The sequence below is a fragment of the Dipodomys ordii genome, unplaced genomic scaffold, assembly GCF_000151885.1.
Source record: "Dipodomys ordii isolate 6190 unplaced genomic scaffold, Dord_2.0 Scaffold138, whole genome shotgun sequence".
NCBI lineage: Eukaryota > Metazoa > Chordata > Mammalia > Rodentia > Heteromyidae > Dipodomys > Dipodomys ordii.
The window spans coordinates 1,933,303-1,952,830 of NW_012267354.1; the positions used below are offsets into that span (position 1 = coordinate 1,933,303).

Below are 19,528 nucleotides of genomic sequence, written 5' to 3' on the forward strand. Positions count from 1 at the left end.
AAATGAAAAATAGACTAATAGGATAGAGTAATTAAAAATCTTTGTACAACCAAGAAAATGATAAATACAATGAAGAGACAATTTACAGAAGAAGAAAAAATATTTGTATATCATAAATCTGGTAAGAGGTTAAAATTCAAAGCAAATAATAAGCTCAGTAGTAAGAAAACAGAAAACATGTTTTTAATAGGCAAAAATCTATTAATAAATTCTTCTTAAAAGAAGACCTACAAATGTTTACTTGAGATAAATCTTTCCTTATTTTACTAAGTCCTTATATAAGTACATACTGAATCAATTTATTCCCAAAAACTAATCCTGTGGCAATTTCATATCATCTCTATTTTTTTCTGCCTCATGATTTTGACTGCTCATCTTCAATTTCAGTGTGTTACATCTTAATTCAGTGTGTGATTATGTTTGACACAATATCTTAGCTTGGTCTTCTCTGACAAGTGTACTCCAAAATTACACATTGCAAGAGTCAGTAAAGGACAAAAGTATTATTTTCATCTTGGCACCAGTGGCTCATCTATAATCCTAGTTACTCAGAAGACTGAGATCTGAGAATTTCAGTTCACATTCAGCCTGGGCAGACAAATCCATGAGACTCTTAACTCCAATTAACTACCAAAAAGCTGAAATGGAGGAGTGATTCAAGTGACAGAGCAAAAGCCATTAATAAAAATGCCAATTGAAGCCAGGGCCCTTAATTCAAACCCCAGTACAGATAACGTGTATTTTTTTCACATAAATAATATTGGATTGTTTTACCCTGAAATCATTTAAGGATTATAGGTCTGTGAGTTTATTTACACATTTTCTTTCTGTTCAAACAATTCTAAACTTATTTTTATATTTCATGGTTTATGTTTTATGATCCTAGTGTTCAAATGACTTGTAGAAATTATGAAACAACTTTTGTGCCAGTACTATGCCAGCAACATAGTTGGAAACAGTCACTGATTGTCTCTCTGGACGCACTGACCAATTAAACTTGAGGGACCTTGAAATCCCTCAGGATAGAGGACATCATCGTATGAACAGTAGGCCCATAGTAAATATTCATTGCTTTTGAAAAGGCAGCAATGTTGCTAATGTTTTCCAGAACCAGCCTCTCAGTATAGGAAGCCATTGAGATACTAGTAAAGAGAGTTCATGACAGGATCTGGAATTCACTTGACTCTCACCCTAAGAATTTTTCCCTCATTTTATGGTCTTGATGCAGCCCCAGTTGCATCTTAATTTTATTCTTGGTTGGAGTGCAAAAGGTAGCTGAATAAGAAAGTCACAATGGCTGAAAACTCTAAACGTCATTACATTTATCAATCTGCCTTTGGGCCAGACCTCCTTCCACACATGGTGCAAAGAAAGGTGTAGCTCTGTCTTTGACACTTAGAAAAAGAAGGTGAGTGGTGTATCTACTACACACAATTATGTTATGGTAAATGAGAAAGGTCTCTCAAGATCACCTCACCCACATCCTACAGTGCATTAAATAATCAGTGTCCAATTTATTTCCAGGAACCAATTATCTTTATTACTTTCACCTGTTGAAGTGAACATTTATGCAGTGTACCTCTGTATATACTGCCAATGAGAGATCTTTAAATTTATGTGACACTTCAAAACAGTTTAATATCTATCCTTCTCTAGTGTGCTGTTGAAGGTGTGGGGCTAATTTTTTTTTCTTGGTTTATCTTTTTGTCAAGGTAATGTACAGAGCATTTTCAGCTACCTGAGTAAGGTAATGAGTACATTTCTTATCAACCTTGTTACCCTTTCCTTCCATTTTCTCCTGCTTTCCTTCTCCCCACCACCCAAGTTGTACAGATCGTTTCCAACATATTGTCTTGTGTATATCGCTGTTACATTGGTTCCCCCTTGTCTTTTGTCTCACCATTTTGTTGTTCCTCTTCCCCTCCCTAATTCCAATAACTGTATATAAAATACCAGGGTACCAAAATCAAATACAGTAACAACAGATGATATACCATAGGGGGAAGAACATTCAAAAGAAACAAAAAAATTACATAGTACATAAAAAACAATATAATGTATGTCTTACATTTGTGTGTTAATAAATATGAATACTGCAAGTCATCTCAAAGATATTATGTTTAAAATGCAAAGTAGTTTGCAGCAATTTAGGGGAGCTTAAGCCCTAAAACCAAGCAACTGTTAACTTCTGCAGAATAAAGGAAATCAACTAGAATATATGATTTTGAATGGAGTTCTTATTTTAATTTATGATTACTTTTGTGTAATATGTGTTATCTGTATGTTTGTGGGAAAATATATACAAGGAAAGAAGAATCTATTCATTCTAGGTTTGAGGCTTGGCATAACCTTTAGTGAGTGTACAAGTTTTTCTTACTGATTCACAGTAGCAATAAAATGTATATTGTGATGTGTGCCAGTGGTTCACACTTATAATTCTAGCTACTCAGGAGGATGAGATATAAGGATCTCAATTGAAAGCCAGCCTGGCAAGAAAAGTACTCAAGGCTCTATCTCCAATTAACCAGCAAAATGTTGGACTGAAGATATGAATCAAATGGCAGAGCCCCAGGTGTGAGCAGAAAAGCCAACCAAAAGCCTGTGTTCAAGCACCAGTACTAGAACAAAAGGAAAAAAGTATAATGAATACCTACTGTGAATAAGAATTAGAAAGAGTGTATGTTAGTTAATGAGAAGTTTCTGTTATGTTATAAAAAAAATATGGGGTGGATGTAGGAGAAAAATGAGGGAAGCAGCAACAAGTTTGACAAGAAATGTATTCATTATCATACTTATGTAACTGTTACTTCTTTGCACGTCACCTTGACAATACAAAAAGAAATTTAAAAAGAAAGGATATCAATTTTAATATTTTCATCAAAGTACAGTTGCAGACTGAGAGCAAAGATATTTTTGGTCACTATTTCATTTTGTGAATTAGGAAGTTTTTACCATAAATCAAAACATCTAATATCCAGGATTGTTCTTTGAGGGATGAACATGCATAAAAGGTAATTAAGAGAAAATTACAGTTCAAAATTATACCATAAAGATAATACTTAAAAGCAGAATTTCTTTTTTTCTTTATTTCTGAATGTCTTTACGTAAATCAAAGATTAAAATACAACTCATATAGCCTCTATCTTACTAAGCATTTCAACCTAACTTTTCTGAATTGATTAAAAGCAATACTTATTTATAACATGTGTATTGAGGTGGGTGAAGAGGTAAGGAGAGAGAAAGAAGTGGAAATGCACTGAGGACTTATATTCACACTTTATGCACATAATTTTATATATTTTTTATAAGATTTAAATCTAAATATTTCATTTAAAAAATAACTCAGGGACTATTTACTATACCAAGGAATATAGTCTTTAACTGAAGACCTGGATAAACATGAGATAAACATAGTGTATTTCCTGAGGCTTTTTATAAATCCTCTTCTGTGTTTAGAAATACAATTTCTGTTCTAATAAGAGCATTGAATAAGAACTTACTGACTGCATCTTTCTTGTATCTTTTAGGAATAAAAATAAAATAAAAGAAGTTCACCATCATGCATTGGACAAACGAGAGTTTCCCAAAAGGGTTTATACTCCTTGGCTTCTCAGAGAGGCCCTGGTTGCAAATACCTCTTTTGGTGGTCCTCTTACTATCCTATACATTCACCATCTTTGGTAATGTGTCCATCATGACAGTATGCCTCCTGGATCCCAAACTTCATACACCCATGTATTTCTTTCTCACTAATCTCTCCATCTTAGACCTCTGCTACACCACCACCACAGTCCCTCATATGTTGGCAAATATTTGTCACAACAAAAATACCATCAGCTATGGTGGCTGTGTGGCCCAGCTCATCATCTTCCTGGCCTTGGGTGCTACTGAATGTCTCCTCCTGGTGGTCATGTCCTTTGACAGATTTGTGGCCATTTGTCGACCTCTCCACTATGTAGTCATCATGAATCCAGCATTCTGCCTGAGGATGGCAACTTTCTCCTGGCTCACTGGATTCAGTAACTCTCTGTTGCAGTCTTCCTTAACCCTGAGTATGCCGCGCTGTGGTCATCGGGAGGTGGACCACTTTTTCTGCGAGGTCCCTGCTCTTCTCAAGTTGTCTTGTGCTGACACTAAGCCTATTGAGGCTGAGCTCTTTTTCTTCAGTGTCTTAATTCTGCTAATTCCAGTGACATTGATTCTCATCTCCTATGGCTTCATAGCTCAAACAGTATTAAAAATCAGGTCAGCAGAAGGAAGGCGCAAAGCTTTCGGGACCTGTGGATCCCACATGATTGTTGTGTCTCTCTTTTATGGAACAGGCATCTATATGTACCTCCAGCCACCTTCATCCACTTCCAAGGACTGGGGAAAGATGGTTTCTCTCTTCTATGGGATCATCACACCCATGTTGAACCCACTCATCTACAGCCTTAGAAACAAAGACATGAAGGATGCCTTCAAGAGGGTGATGTCCAGAATCTTTTTCTGTAAGAAATAGGAAGTACACCATTGTGAGGACATCATCAGAGACATCATCCTCTGAAATAGAGCTAATGTTTTCAGGGATTTTCTTATGGTCTAGGCTCTCATGGTTTTGTTGATTTCTACCAACAGAGAAAGCATTCTCCCTTTATTCAAGATAAATGAAAAGACCATATTATTGGTTAATTTCAAATCCCTTGGCCACCCTGAAGTCCTTACATGCACTCTGCTGCTTTGGTCCAAGGCAAGTTAATTTCTGCCTGCCAATGTCATAGGAGTCACAGTATTTGGATGTTTAACCTTTCCACTTGTTTTCTGTTTGCTCTAGAAACATATTTTCTGTTCCTTACTTAAGGATTGGCCTGTGTTTTAATGATTAAATAATTGGGGATCTCAACAAAAGTTTTCCACTCAGAATCCAAATCTTTAATGACTTTTGTACTCATATATCCTTGCTAAGATCCATTATGTGTACTCTTTCAAAACTGTTCTAATCATGTAGTTTGACTCAAATCAGGCAGGCCTTAAGCTAGGTTAGTGTACATTTTCCTCTAGAAACTCATATCGGCTACATTTCGCCACCAATTCTATTTTTAATCCATCCCTTTACTTCTTTTTTTATTGTGAAAATACTGTACAGAGGGGTTACAATTACATGGGCAAGATAATGAGTACATTTCTAATCAAGCATTGTAGCCTCCTCCTTTGTTTCCCCTTCCCATCTCTTCCCATCCTCCCCCCGCCCCCCCCCACTCAATACTCCCCCATCCCTTTACTTCTATGGATACTATTTCTCATTGTTCCCCCTTTGTCAAATGCTTTTTTTTTTCTAAATTCTATCCCAAGCATATGTGATGTCCCCTAAATTATAAAACTATGAATACATTTGTTAATAACAATTTTATCATACAGATATGAGTGGATTTATTCTTAATTTTATGAATCATTGTATACTTTTTTTGGTTATTGTTGGTTGTGGGGCTTGAACTCTGGGCCTGGGCGGTGTCCTTCACCTCTTCAGCTCAAGGCTAGCGCTCTACCACTTGAGCCACAATGCCACTTCCTCTTTATTTTATGTAGTCATTCAATGTGCATTTGCTGTTTGTGATATAGTAGCAGATCTGAGGGGGAAAAAATCTCACATTTCCACAGATGAAAATCTCTGGTTCTTGAAGGAAGTAACCCTGAACCTAAAGCTCTTAAATAATTATTCAGAGTTGGCAATATAAGGTCATAGATGAGGTGATATTTTAGCCAACAGAGCAAGTATTACAGGTAAAGCATTTCAGAAATTTTAGATAATTTTATATAGTTTATATATTTTATAGATGATTTTTGCAGTACAAAAAACATGAAATACAATTAGAGGTTTGATTTCATTCAGTAAATATGGCTGGAAAACAGAAGTATAAGGGGCAGGATCTGCAGTAGAAAAATCACTGAAAACGTAAAAAACAAAACATAGCTCATATATGCGTGTATATCTAAGATGCAATATTTTAAATACATAGAAAAAGGAGATAATTTGAATATGTAATGGTTAAAAGTTTTCTCCAAAGGAAATAAATACAGCACACTCAAAGCAAATGAAAGCAGTTGTAGTTTTCCAACACAGGTGTAATTTTAAATTTTTTTCCAAATGTAGAATATACCATTGTGATCTCTTCTTGAATACATGTAATGCGTTTCAAATTCAATACATCCAAAAGCCAAACACCCCTCCCCTTCCTCCACAAAACCTTCTTCTAAAGCTGTTTTAATGCAAATCAGAAACCATGAATATCTCAGTCAGATCCATGATTGCCATTCTCAAGTTCCTATCTTTCTTTTCATTTCTATATTTCTACTATATTATTCTATTATATTATTCTATCTATTCTATTATATATTCTATTTTTCTATATTACTATTCTTAATGTTTATGCACTACTCCATATTCTGTCAAGAGAATTTATAATTTATTTTCATAGATTTATCTGTTCTCTGTGTGTACTAAATCTTAAAATATACCCAAATATTTCTGAAAGCATAACTCAAACAGTTACAAATTGAATTTCCCCCACAGGTATACAAAATTCATTTGGCACTTCTGTACTGTTAAATATTTAAATTCTTTGTTTTGACCACTATAAATAATACATAAAGAAGTCAACACATATGAATTAGGCTTAAAATGTCATCTCATATACTTAGAAATTGTATTTCTGGTTCAAATTTATACATTTCTTTTCTTTTCTTTTGTTGATCATGGGGCCTAAACTCTGGTCTGGGCACTGTCCCTTAGCTCTTCAGCTCAAGGCTAGCGCTCTACCACTTGAGCCACAGCGCCACTTCCGGCTTTTTTCTTTTCTGCTTATGGGGCACTGAGGGATCAAATCCAGGGCCTCATGCATGCAAGGCAAGCACTCCACCACTGAGCCACCTTCCCACCCCAAATTATACATTTCTCAGAAAACCTAAGCATTAAAATACAGTGCCAAATGGCACTGCAAATTTTGTATACTTTCCTTCCACATTCCTACAGTCTCTGTACACAGCACAAGAGAGTGTTTAGTTCATAACTTTTTGCAAACTCTAAGAGATATCTTTTGAGACATTTGGCAGATTTATACAGAAATATTATCTAGCTCCTGTTTTATTTCTTACAATGTTTTGAAGAGAATTTTTCATGTGTGGGAAGTGGATGGTCGTAAATGTTTGATTTCCCCCTCCATACACACACACACACACACACACACACATACACACACATACCCACACGCCTCTTTCTAGAGAGACAATGGAATTGTATTTACTTGCCCTATTATATGCACACTCAGTTGCTTAATTTGTTTTCCCAACAAAGTGTAAATGAAATTGTGTGGGTCATTTCTTGATGATGACCTTAAAGATCTATATTTTCTTTCCCTCTACCAGCCAAAATAAAGTCAGAGAGCCCTTAAGGACTCCGATCCAGATAGATGATAATGTAAAGTTTTATATTGATAGACAAGTAGCATCAGTGAAAAGTAAACTTTCATTATTTCAAGTAGCTGAAAGTTCAGAAGTTTTTATCAATAAGTTCTAACTTAGCAAATGCTCCCAATTACAGACAGTTGTAAGAGTAGTGTGATTCTCATATTAATGAAATATAGTGTAAGAGACACCACCCAAGGATCAGCTGGCAGATGGTAAAGATATTGATATTAAAAAGTAAAACCAGTGGGTACTAGTGACTCACAGACAAAGCAATGTGGAGCAAGAATAAAGCTGGAGTACCATACCCTCGGATTCAAAATACACTAAAAAATGCAAGATGCAAAGGGGCATGATACTTACATATAAACAGACATAAAGGCCAAATGAAAAAAAACAGAAATAAATTCATACACAATCAAATAATTTTTTTAATTTTTTATTGTGAAAATACTGTACAGAGGGGTTACAATTACATGGGCAAGATAATGAGTACATTTCTTATCAAGTATTGTAGCCTCCTCCTTTGTTTCCCCTTCCCATCCCTTCCCATCCTCCCCCTCCCATCCTCCTTTTCCCTCCACCAAAGTTGTAAAGTTCGTTTTCGACATAATGACTTGTACATCTCATTGTTGCAATGGGTCTACGTGTATCCCTATTTAAACTATTTGTTTTTTCCCTTCCCCTCCACAAATTATACCGACATCAAATACAGTGAAAGAAGGGGTTATACCGTGGGGGAGGGACATACAAAGCAACAAAGAAATAATCTTATAAATGTGTTAGAAACAATCACATGAAAGAAAAACCATTTGAACACATATCTTAGGGTTCAATCAACTAATTTTTATCATTATGACAAGAACATACATATGAGCAAAGACATAATCCTTTAAAAACATGGTACTGGGAAAATGGATGTGTGTGTAGAGGAGTGATACTGGATCCATCACTCTTATCACAAACAAAAATGAACACAAAATGCCTTAAAGTCTTAAACATAAAGCCTAATACTAAAAAAGTATTAGAAGAAAATATAGGAGAAATACTCTGTGACACTGATCTCAGCGTTGGACCGCAATGTAAAAGCATAGGAGACAAAAGGAAAAAGTCAGTTATGTAAAGTATATGCATAGCAAGGAAATCATCAGTAAAGTGAACAGATTATCTACAGGGTTAGAAAAAGAAATTGCCATCTATTTGTCCAATAAGGAACTAGTATCTACCTAGTATCTTATGACTAGTATTAAGTTATTTAGTGGTTAGAAAAGTCATAGTTATCAAGGAAAGATAGAGTTAGTGTTCTATTATATGTAAGGTGGTAATTGTTTAAAAATCATATAAATGAAAATAGCTAGAAAAGATTTTGAATATCTTTATCATAGATAAGCAATAAACTAGATGATGGATAACCTCAGTATCCTTGGCTGATCAAAACATAGTATTATGTATCCAAACACCATACTGTGCTGAGTAGCAATATGATATTATTAATCAAAAGTGAAATATATACATTCTTACATAGATACATAAGTAAGATATAACAAGTAGTCAGTAACAGGGAATTGAATTCATTTAAAAACACACCTAACAATTGGAGATACTTTCTTCCAGTATAAATCAGCAGGTAACTAATTGTATTTTCCATGAAGAACTCTGTCCCAAGGAACATTCTCTGTTAATTCAACTGAGATATACATATATAATGGTCTGTTAGAAAACCATTCCCAAGAGGTTTTAGAAATAGCATACAAATAGCACACACACAAAGTCTCCCACATATTTTCTACTATGATCTTCAAACCCATGACTTTCCTTTTTGGAATCCTTTATCACTTGGAAAGAATGTTTTTAAGATAATTTATAAATATTATGCTCATCTATGCAGTTAAGGTTTCTTAATTCTCATATGAAAAATTCTAATAAATTCCTTCATGTTTTCTTGAAGAATAACTCTCAAAAAAATGGTAAGTGATTTGTTTTCTAGATCATGTATTTTGACTTTCTTTTATCTTTACTTGTACAGATGAGCTACCATTTACATTACCATTAATAAAGCAGTTTATGAATGAAATGCATCTTGATCAATGCCACTCCTTTCAATATTCTCACTCTCCTACTCATCGCTTCCCTCAATCTTCTTAATTTTATAGGCTATCCACTGGATTCTTGACTGCATTCCCCGCTTCTTTTTATTTGTCTAAAATTATCCCTTGACCCCACTCTACCTCTTTCTAAAACCCACTTTCCACTGTTTATTTTGTTGAAATTTGCCTTTGACTTTCTAAGGAATTACACTGAGATCTCACTTGAATCTACCATATTTCAATTCACATACACTTGCAAGAAACCCAACATATTTATTTGTAAGCATTCTGAAGAAAGGTTCAATTGTGTAGATCAGGGTGCTTACGACGTATGTGAAAGACAGGACATTATTAGGAAATAACTACTTCAGTGGCTTCTTGAACAACTATATTTCTTTTCATGACATACTTTCCTTTTCAGTCTCTCATTTTTAACAATAGGAAAAGCATTTAAATTTAAGTTTTATTTGCAATCCATGAACATAAAATGGAATAAAGCTCTTTCTGTACAATAATAGCCCTGTGGCTTTTGTAAGGTAAACAAGGAAATACAACATACCAGATCAAACCAAATTAGAGTCGCGGATACTAAATACCACATAATCAAACAGAAGTTTTGAAAAGCAGACAGATCCTCACTGGATCAGAGTTTTTTGAAACTATGTTGGCGGAATAAGAATATCCTCTTTGGTTTTTGCATTAAAAAATAATATAATAATAATAAAATAATAATAATACCTTATATATTAACCACATTTTATTTATTGATTTTTGTCATGGGTCATGGGGCTTGAGCTCAGAGCCTGGACGGTGTCTTCAGCTCTTCAGCTCAAGGCGAGCACTCGACCACTTGAGCCACAGCACCACTTCCAGTTTTCTGAGTGGTTATTGGAGATAAGAGTCTCATGGAATTTCTTGCACTGGCTGGCTTTGAACCTCAATCCTCAGATCTCAGCCTCCTGAGTAGCTAGGATTACAGGCGTGAGACAGGGGAGCACAGCCAGCCACATGTTTTTCAAATGTAACATTTCTTCATTTACCTCACAAAATGGACGTCTCAACTATTATCCAGTTTGCATTATTGAATGTAGTCTATCCTGATTCATAAACGGCAAATAAAGCTAGTAGAACCATAACTAAATGTGTTTTAATTTTACTTTTGACAGAGTGATGTCTATCTCAAGAAAAAACTGCAATTCACCTAATAACTAATAAGAAGCATAATTAAAAACAGTCATTAATGGTAGGTATAAATGATTATGAAGAGTTCACTGAGGAAAGTCTACAATTGCTCTTTAAATTTTTTCAATATAGCTATATGACAGTGACTCACATTTATAATCCCAGCTACTCAGGAGGGTGAAGTCTTAGGATTACAGTTCAAAGCTAGCCTGGGCAGAAAAGTTCCCATAAGACTCTTATCTCCAGTTAATCACTCAAAGCTGAAAGTGGAGTTGTGTCGCAAAGTGGTAGAGCAATACCTTGAGCAAAAGAACTCAGAGACAACGCCCAAGCCCTAAGTTCAAGCTGCAGAATGGACAAAAATATTTTTGGAAGATGGTTTATGATCTAAAAAGATGAATTTAACACTGTTAAATGAATAAACAATAGATGTCATAGATAAAACTAATGTGGGTAGATTTGAAATACTTATTTTTGAGATTGTATGCATATCCCAACTACAAAATAGAATTTTTACTATGAAAACAGTCTGATAAGTTCCTAAATATTTGCTAAAACAACAACTTGAATAATATCAAGTAAGTCTGTTTGCCTATTCTGCACAAGGCTCTGTATCCTCTGTATTCTCTTTCTAGCAAGATATTTTTAAAAAGTTAAGACAAACAGAGCAGTCATGTTCATTCAGGAAACCTTCTTAGAGATGCTTCTGTTTAATCTTGAAACTAAGCATTTAGGCTGGATATCTTATTCCTTTCTTTAAGGCATTCATAACTATTTAATATTTATGGTTTTCTCAATGCGAATCAGAATATAAGAATGAGTGATTATGAACATAGTGAAACATTTATAATAAAATTTCACTTATCATAAGTTTTGAGTAGGTACTAATTGATTGAATTGATACAAAACCCTTATTGAAATATTTGACAAACAGAATATTAAGATTAGTTGGGACCATCATTGTTATTGGACACCTCTGTCTAGGATGCTGCATAATCAAAATGCACTGAGTAGCTTTGTGTGGCATATCACAGGATGGTTTTGAATATTCAATGAAAAACTATCAAAATGTGCTTAGAGACAATAATAATGTAACTAGCTTGAGGGTAACTTGGAGTTTTGTCACTGAATGCTAACTTTACTTTCCATTTGAATGTCACACACATGTGGCTTTCACAAAACCCTTCACCATTAAAGGATTAACACAATATAAACAAAATCCTTCTTTACTTCATTTAACTTCACACAATGCTATCTTACACAAGTTCTAGATTTTGATATTTCAAGTGTGCCTCTTCTTTTTGGCTGAAAAATAAAGGAATATGTGTGTCCTCAAAATGTAAAATAGCTTGTGGATCTGAATGACTCTGAGCTGAGATACTGGTTTATCCAGTTACCTGGTTATCTAGTTACCTGGAGTTCACAACTGCAGACTTAACTACATAATCAGTGGTCATAATACTGCCCAACTCATATGAGAAACAAGGTAATGAGCCCATTAAATCAAGGAAAATTCCTACAAGCTGGATGAATTTATTCAAATTCAATATATAAAATCAAATATCCAATGTTCGAACTAAGTAATTATGTAAGAAAAAATTACATGAAAGTCAAATCCTTGCGCAGGGCAAAACTCATTGTAGTCAACTGCCTCTACTAGAGATAGAGAAAAATGCTGGTTTAAAGTTTTCCATTCCAAATAGCTTAGGTAGATTGTTTACTAACAAAGAATGTTTAACTCCCTATGGATACAATTACTACACTGAGTGACTGAGGTTGGACAGAGCTTTCCTGAGGTGTTTGTTGTTTTGTTTTGTTTTTAATAGCGTCATGGTTTCTTCCAGTTGTCCTCAATCATTTAACTTTTCCTAATAGTTTAGCAATGCCTTAGACCACAGCAATCAAAAAGTTTGAACATAGAAAGTAACATTTATTCAACTGCCTATTGTCCTAATTTTTATGTAGTCAAAGTTTGAAACATATTCTTTGCCAGTTTTCAGCAATTTCTTTACATCCAATCCCAGTTGCAATTCATGTAAGTAGATTTATTATACAGAGGAATGCATTTCATTTCAGAGGGTTCATGTTATTTGTTTAAGGTAGCTGATTTTAATTGATAATGTTGTGACAAGAAATGAGATAACTTGGTACAAGATCATTGACACTATTTCCCAAAGAGTCAGTACAATCTAGCCTCTAGTAATGGATAACAGATATGTTATAGTGCATTCCTGTCTCTCATAACTCCTTCTTCCCATTTCTGTACTATAGGAAAAGCAAAATAATGAAGATGGTATTCATTAATGAAAGTCATCCTCAGGAGTTCATTCTATTAGGTTTTGCTGACTTGCCGTGGCTAGAACTTCCTTTATTTGTAATTCTTCTGGTGACATACCCCGTCACCATGATGGGAAACATCGCCATTATTTTGGTGTCCAAACTGGACCCCCGGCTCCACAGCCCCATGTATTTCTTCCTCACCAACCTCTCCTTTTTGGACATGTGCTACACCACCAGCATCGTCCCCCAGATGCTCTTTAATCTGGGAAGTTCTAGGAAGACAATTAGTTATGTGGGGTGTGCTCTTCAGCTTTATTTATTCAGCACAATGGGAGCCACAGAATGTCTTCTGCTGGCAGTTATGTCCTTTGACCGCTACGTGGCCATCTGCAGACCTCTGCATTACACCCTCATCATGAACCAGCGCCTCTGCTTCCTATTAGTGTCCATTGTATGGCTGTGTGGAATTACCTATGCCATTTCAGAAGCGTCTCTTACATTTCAGTTACCCCTATGTGGCGTCAATCAACTGGATCACTGGTTGTGTGAGATTCCAGTTCTGATCAAGACAGCCTGTGGTGAAAAGGAAGCAAATGAGCTTGCACTCTCTGTGGCCTGCATTTTTATAATAGCTGTTCCTCTGTGCTTAATTCTTGCCTCCTATGCTACTATTGGACGCGCTATATTGAAGATTAAATCCTCTGAGGGCAGGAGGAAAGCTTTTGGTACATGTTCTACTCACCTCATTATAGTTTCCTTACTTTATGCCCCAGCCATTAGCATGTATCTTCAGCCCCCTTCTTCCATCTCAAGGGACCAGCCAAAATTTATGGCTCTTTTCTATGGCGTTGTGATCCCTACACTCAACCCCTTTATCTACACTCTGAGGAATAAGGATGTGAAAGGGGCCTTAGGCAACCTGGTGAGGAGCATCTTCAGCTCCACATGACAGCTGGTATTCATCAAATGAACGTATTTATCTGGATTTCCTTAATGACATTTTGTCTCATACTCTAATCTCATGCTACATGTTCTTCCTGAAAAATATGTAACTTTTTTATAATCTATAATCATCTTAGGATGGTGTTCAGATACTAAGCAATGGTATGAGACCACCGGCTCTTATTGCTCAAGGAGCAATTACTTATCATGAGTTTCATACATTATCTCCAATTTACCTCTACTAGTGCTTTTTCATTTTTTTCTTTTTCTTTTTTTAGGGGGGTGGGTGGTGGGGCTTGAACTCTGGGCCTGGGCGCTGTCCCTCAGCTCTTCATCTCAAGGCTAGGGCTCTACCACTTGAGCCATAGCACCACTTCCTGTACCAGTGCTTTTTAAAGAAAATATTTATAATTCCTTTTTAATACTTTTTCCATGTCCTGGAACATTATAATTCTTGCTTAATGAATAAATATAATAATCTATACTAAAACACTGAAGTGAATTGAATAAAGAGAATAGTTTGAATACATTAACTTCCCCATCAAATATCAGAGGGATGAGTATTGAAAATCAGTGAGAAGGCAAAGTACTATTAACAATGATGGGAAATACTTTTGTGCATGTAGTAGAACAGGTGGAAGGCATTTCAATCCAAAAACATCAGTACTAGAAAGAAAGTATTTGTGTTTCTGGGATGGAAAGCAACTTGCTTACTTCAGTAAGTAAATTGAATATTTCTATGTAAATTTGCAATGCAAATGATGGTCAAATTGTAATCATTGAATAATAGCACTAAAATTTAGTGCTAGGACTAATACTCCACTTTATTTTTGTACTCCTCCCAAATTCTTATGTTGAATCTTAACATCCAACGTGATTGTGTTAAGAGAGAAATATATAGGAGATTATTAGTTCATAAAGACTCCCCACTCGTGAGATTAAGGCTCTTAGGAAAGAGGGCTGCCACAGTTTTTCTTTGTGTCCCCGTCTACCATCTACCATGAGAGAACACAGTGCTTTTGGCTCTAAATTACGCAGCAGTGAGTTGTCATCTAGGAGATGAGACTGGGTCCTTACCAGAGATCACTTTGTTGGCAACTTATCTAGAACTGCCAACCTTCAGAACTGCACAAAATAAATTCCATATACATTAATCAGTTCCCGTTTTTTTGTTACAGCAGAACTAATGGACTAAGAAGAAGGTTCCAAAATGTACACAAGAAATGCATACAGATAGAAATCACAGTATTTTAGAACTCATTTTTCATACTTGCACCAACATAGTTACAAGGCTACTAGTACATCAACCTATTCTGAAAGAGATAATGTAAATAAATATAAATCAGGACTGTAATAAATATGTATTTTCATGACTTCTACAACTGCTAATGTATTTTCCAAACGCTATACTCAGAATTCGAATGCCTTGGTGGATCCTTAGAGGTGACAAGAGCATGAATATGGGGTAGAGAAGCATTAGATTAGTGGAATAAATAACGTACATGTTGAATTTCACTTGAAGACAAGATACCAAATAGAAACAGAAACATGTTATTGTAATTTGAGAAAGAAATACTTTATTAGCTTTACAATTACAGTATTTATTTTGAGTAAAAGCTCAAATTTTTATCTGAGCAGAATTAAGTACATAAGTCACATAAACACAAAATACCGCTTAAATATACAATGAGTATTCAATAAGTCATTTAAGAATTTAGTCTATCACCTAAAGTCCAAACTTCCTTATATTAAGATTTTAAGCTCATATAAAAATTTTGCTATTTGAAGGCAATGAAAAAATATTTTAAACTTTTTTTTTGTCAGTTGTGGGGCTTGAATCTGAGCTTGGGCGCTATCCCTCAGCTCTTCAGCTCAAGGCAAGTGCTCTATCATTTAAGCCACAGCACCACTTCTGGTTTCCTAGTGGTTTATTGAAGATAAGAGTCTCACAGACTTTTCTTGCCTGGGCTGGCTTTGAACCATGATCCTCAGATCTCAGCTTTGTTAAGGATTCAATGTCCACAAACTAGATTTAATATTTTACAAAGATAGAGAGCTGATGTAAATAACTGCCTGAGAATTACTTCATTTCACATACAACTACCCATTACTCTTCATTTTCTTTTTTTTGAGGGGGGGGCGGGGGAGTGGTCCGGTCTTGGGGCCTGAACTCTGGGCCTGGGCGCTGTCCCTCAGCTCTTCAGCTCAAGGCTAGCACTCTACCACTTGAGCCACAGCGCCACTTCCTGTACCAGTGCTTTTTAAAGAAAATATTTATAATTCCTTTTTAATACTTTTTCCATGTCCTGGAACATTATAATTCTTGCTTAATGAATAAATATAATAATCTATACTAAAACACTGAAGTGAATTGAATAAAGAGAATAGTTTGAATACATTAACTTCCCCATCAAATATCAGAGGGATGAGTATTGAAAATCAGTGAGAAGGCAAAGTACTATTAACAATGATGGGAAATACTTTTGTGCATGTAGTAGAACAGGTGGAAGGCATTTCAATCCAAAAACATCAGTACTAGAAAGAAAGTATTTGTGTTTCTGGGATGGAAAGCAACTTGCTTACTTCAGTAAGTAAATTGAATATTTCTATGTAAATTTGCAATGCAAATGATGGTCAAATTGTAATCATTGAATAATAGCACTAAAATTTAGTGCTAGGACTAATACTCCACTTTATTTTTGTACTCCTCCCAAATTCTTATGTTGAATCTTAACATCCAACGTGATTGTGTTAAGAGAGAAATATATAGGAGATTATTAGTTCATAAAGACTCCCCACTCGTGAGATTAAGGCTCTTAGGAAAGAGGGCTGCCACAGTTTTTCTTTGTGTCCCCGTCTACCATCTACCATGAGAGAACACAGTGCTTTTGGCTCTAAATTACGCAGCAGTGAGTTGTCATCTAGGAGATGAGACTGGGTCCTTACCAGAGATCACTTTGTTGGCAACTTATCTAGAACTGCCAACCTTAAGAACTGCACAAAATAAATTCCATATACATTAATCAGTTCCCGTTATTTTGTTACAGCAGAACTAATGGACTAAGAAGAAGGTTCCAAAATGTACACAAGAGATGCATACAGATAGAAATCACAGTATTTTAGAACTCATTTTTCATACTTGCACCAACAGAGTTACAAGGCTACTAGTACATCAACCTATTCTGAAAGAGATAATGTAAATAAATGTAAAGCAGGACTGTAATAAATATGTATTTTTATGACTTCTATAACTGCTAATGTATTTTCCAACCGCTATACTCAGAATTCTAATGCATTAGTGGATCCCTAGAGGTGACAAGAGCATGAATATGGGGTAGAGAAGCATTAGATTAGTGGAATAAATAACGTACATGTTGGATTTCACTTGAAGACAAGATACCAAATAGAAACAGAAACATGTTATTGTAACTTGAGAAAGAAATATTTTATTAGCTTTACAATCACAGTATTTATTTTGAGTAAAAGCTCAAATTTTTATCTGAGCAGAATTAAGTACATAAGTCACATAAACACAAAATACCACTTAAATATACAATGAGTATTCAATAAGTCATTTAAGAATTTAGTCTATCACCTAAGTCCAAACTTCCTTATATTAAGATTTTAAGATTATATAAAATTTTTACTATTTGAAGGCAATGAAAAAATATTTTAAACTTTATTTTTGTCAGTTGTGGGGCTTGAATCTGAGCTTGGGCACTATCCCTCAGCTCTTCAGCTCAAGGCAAGTGCTCTACCATTTAAGCCACAGCACCACTTCCGGTTTTCTAGTGGTTTATTGAAGATAAGAGCCTCACAGACTTTTCTTGCCTGGGCTGGCTTTGAACCATGATCCTCAGATCTCAGCCTTGTTAAGGATTCAATGTCCACAAAACTAGATTTAATATTTTACAAAGATAGAGAGCTGATGTAAATAACTGCCTGAGAATAACTTCATTTCACATACAACTACCCATTACTCTTCATTTACTTTTTTTTGGGAGGGCGAGGGGGATCCGGTCGGGGGGCCTGAACTCTGGGCCTGGGAGTTGTCCCTCAGCTCTTCAGCTCAAGGCTAGCACTCTACCACTTGAGCCACAGCGCCAATCCCGGCTTTTTTCTTTTTGCTTATGTGGTGCTGAGGAATGGAACCCAGGGCCTCATGCATGCAAGGCAAGCACTCTACCACTGAGCCACCTTCCCAGCCCTACTCTTCATTTTCAAAAGCCCATTTACACTTCTCTTAAAATGGTCATCAAATCTGATATGAACAACAATATATTGACATTTCTGTTTCCTTAACCCTTCCCTGTTTATTTGTTTTCAATAGATTGTTCCAGTTTTCCATTTTTCTAATTTCTACTTGATCATGAACTATAATATAGAATACAAAAGGAACTCAAAAGAAAACTCAGGAAAGGGGTGGGAAGGTGGCTCAGTGGTAGAGCGCTTACCTTGCATGCATGAAGCCCTGGGTTCCATTCCTCAGCACCACATAAGCAAAAAAAAAAAAATCCGGAAGTGGCGCTGTGGCTCAAGTGGTAGAGCGCTAACCTTGAGCTGAAGAGCTGAGGGACAGGGCCCAGGCCCAGAGTTCAGGCCCCACTACCGGACCCCCCCCCAAAAAAAAAGAAAAAGAAAACTCAGGAGTATGTTTTTGGAACGTTTAGTATATATAGTCAGTATATATAATTCCCCATAATGGAGACTTAAACATATTTTCTAGTGACAGACAGAAATACACTGAGATATATAGAAACCTTATACAGGGGTATTGCTATAAGCACAAACACACACATCCACACACACGTGTGTGTGCATGTGTGTGACCTTCTGAAAGAATATTGTAATAAAGGATAGGTATAGGAAAAACCATTCACAATTATTATAAAGCTAGCATGAGTTAGTGAATGTTTTATACACTTTGCATTCAAGTTCTTACATAAACTTTTTTATTTTATCGTCAAGGTGATGAAAAATGGATATTAAAGCAGAATAAAGAAGTAGAAAAATTTTCCATGCTTCTGGATGGGGAGGATTAACATTGTGAAAATGGCCATACTGCCAAAGGTTATTAACATACTCTTTTAAGAACCTTTCAAGGTATGTATTATCTAGCTTTGAGAACCAATAAAGTTGTGCTTCACTGATTATTTTTCTTCTTTTTCTGTATGAACAATATAATTGGTAAAAAGAAATATAAATGGAATAAAGGATTCACTGTGGAATTCCCATACATGCATAAAGCAGTAATTCTATCCAACCACTCTTATTCCACATCCACCTCTACCCTCCACCATTCCCAGGATCTCATAAGAAGTATCCTATATTCTGGTTAACTTTTATTTCCATATACAAGAGAACACGTGATACTTGTCTTTTTGTGTCTGACTTATTGTGGATAATAATCGTTTCCTGTAGTTCTATCACATTGGTTGTAAATGACAGGAATACTTTTCACTTTATGGACCAATACCATTTCATTGTCTATATAGACATTTTTATTCATATATTAATGGGCATCTAGGCTCATTCTTCATCTTAGCTATTATAAATAATTGTCTAATAAATATGAAATTATAGATATCTTTCTTTTT

General features: G+C 35.4%; 2 protein-coding genes across 2 annotated transcripts; both read left to right on the plus strand.

Moving 5' to 3' along the window:
* The first annotated feature begins 3,555 nt into the window (after positions 1-3,555).
* LOC105997035 (putative olfactory receptor 2B3) lies at positions 3,556-4,584 on the plus strand. The gene has a single exon (XM_013031310.1). The coding sequence runs from the start codon at positions 3,560-3,562 to the stop codon at positions 4,499-4,501; it is 942 nt and encodes a 313-aa protein (XP_012886764.1). The 5' UTR covers positions 3,556-3,559; the 3' UTR covers positions 4,502-4,584.
* An 8,415-nt stretch (positions 4,585-12,999) lies between these two features.
* On the plus strand, positions 13,000-13,938 carry LOC105996909 (olfactory receptor 2B6-like). Its single transcript, XM_013031150.1, has one exon. It carries the CDS (start codon positions 13,000-13,002, stop codon positions 13,936-13,938), a length of 939 nt encoding a protein of 312 aa, XP_012886604.1.
* Positions 13,939-19,528: the final 5,590 nt, after the last annotated feature.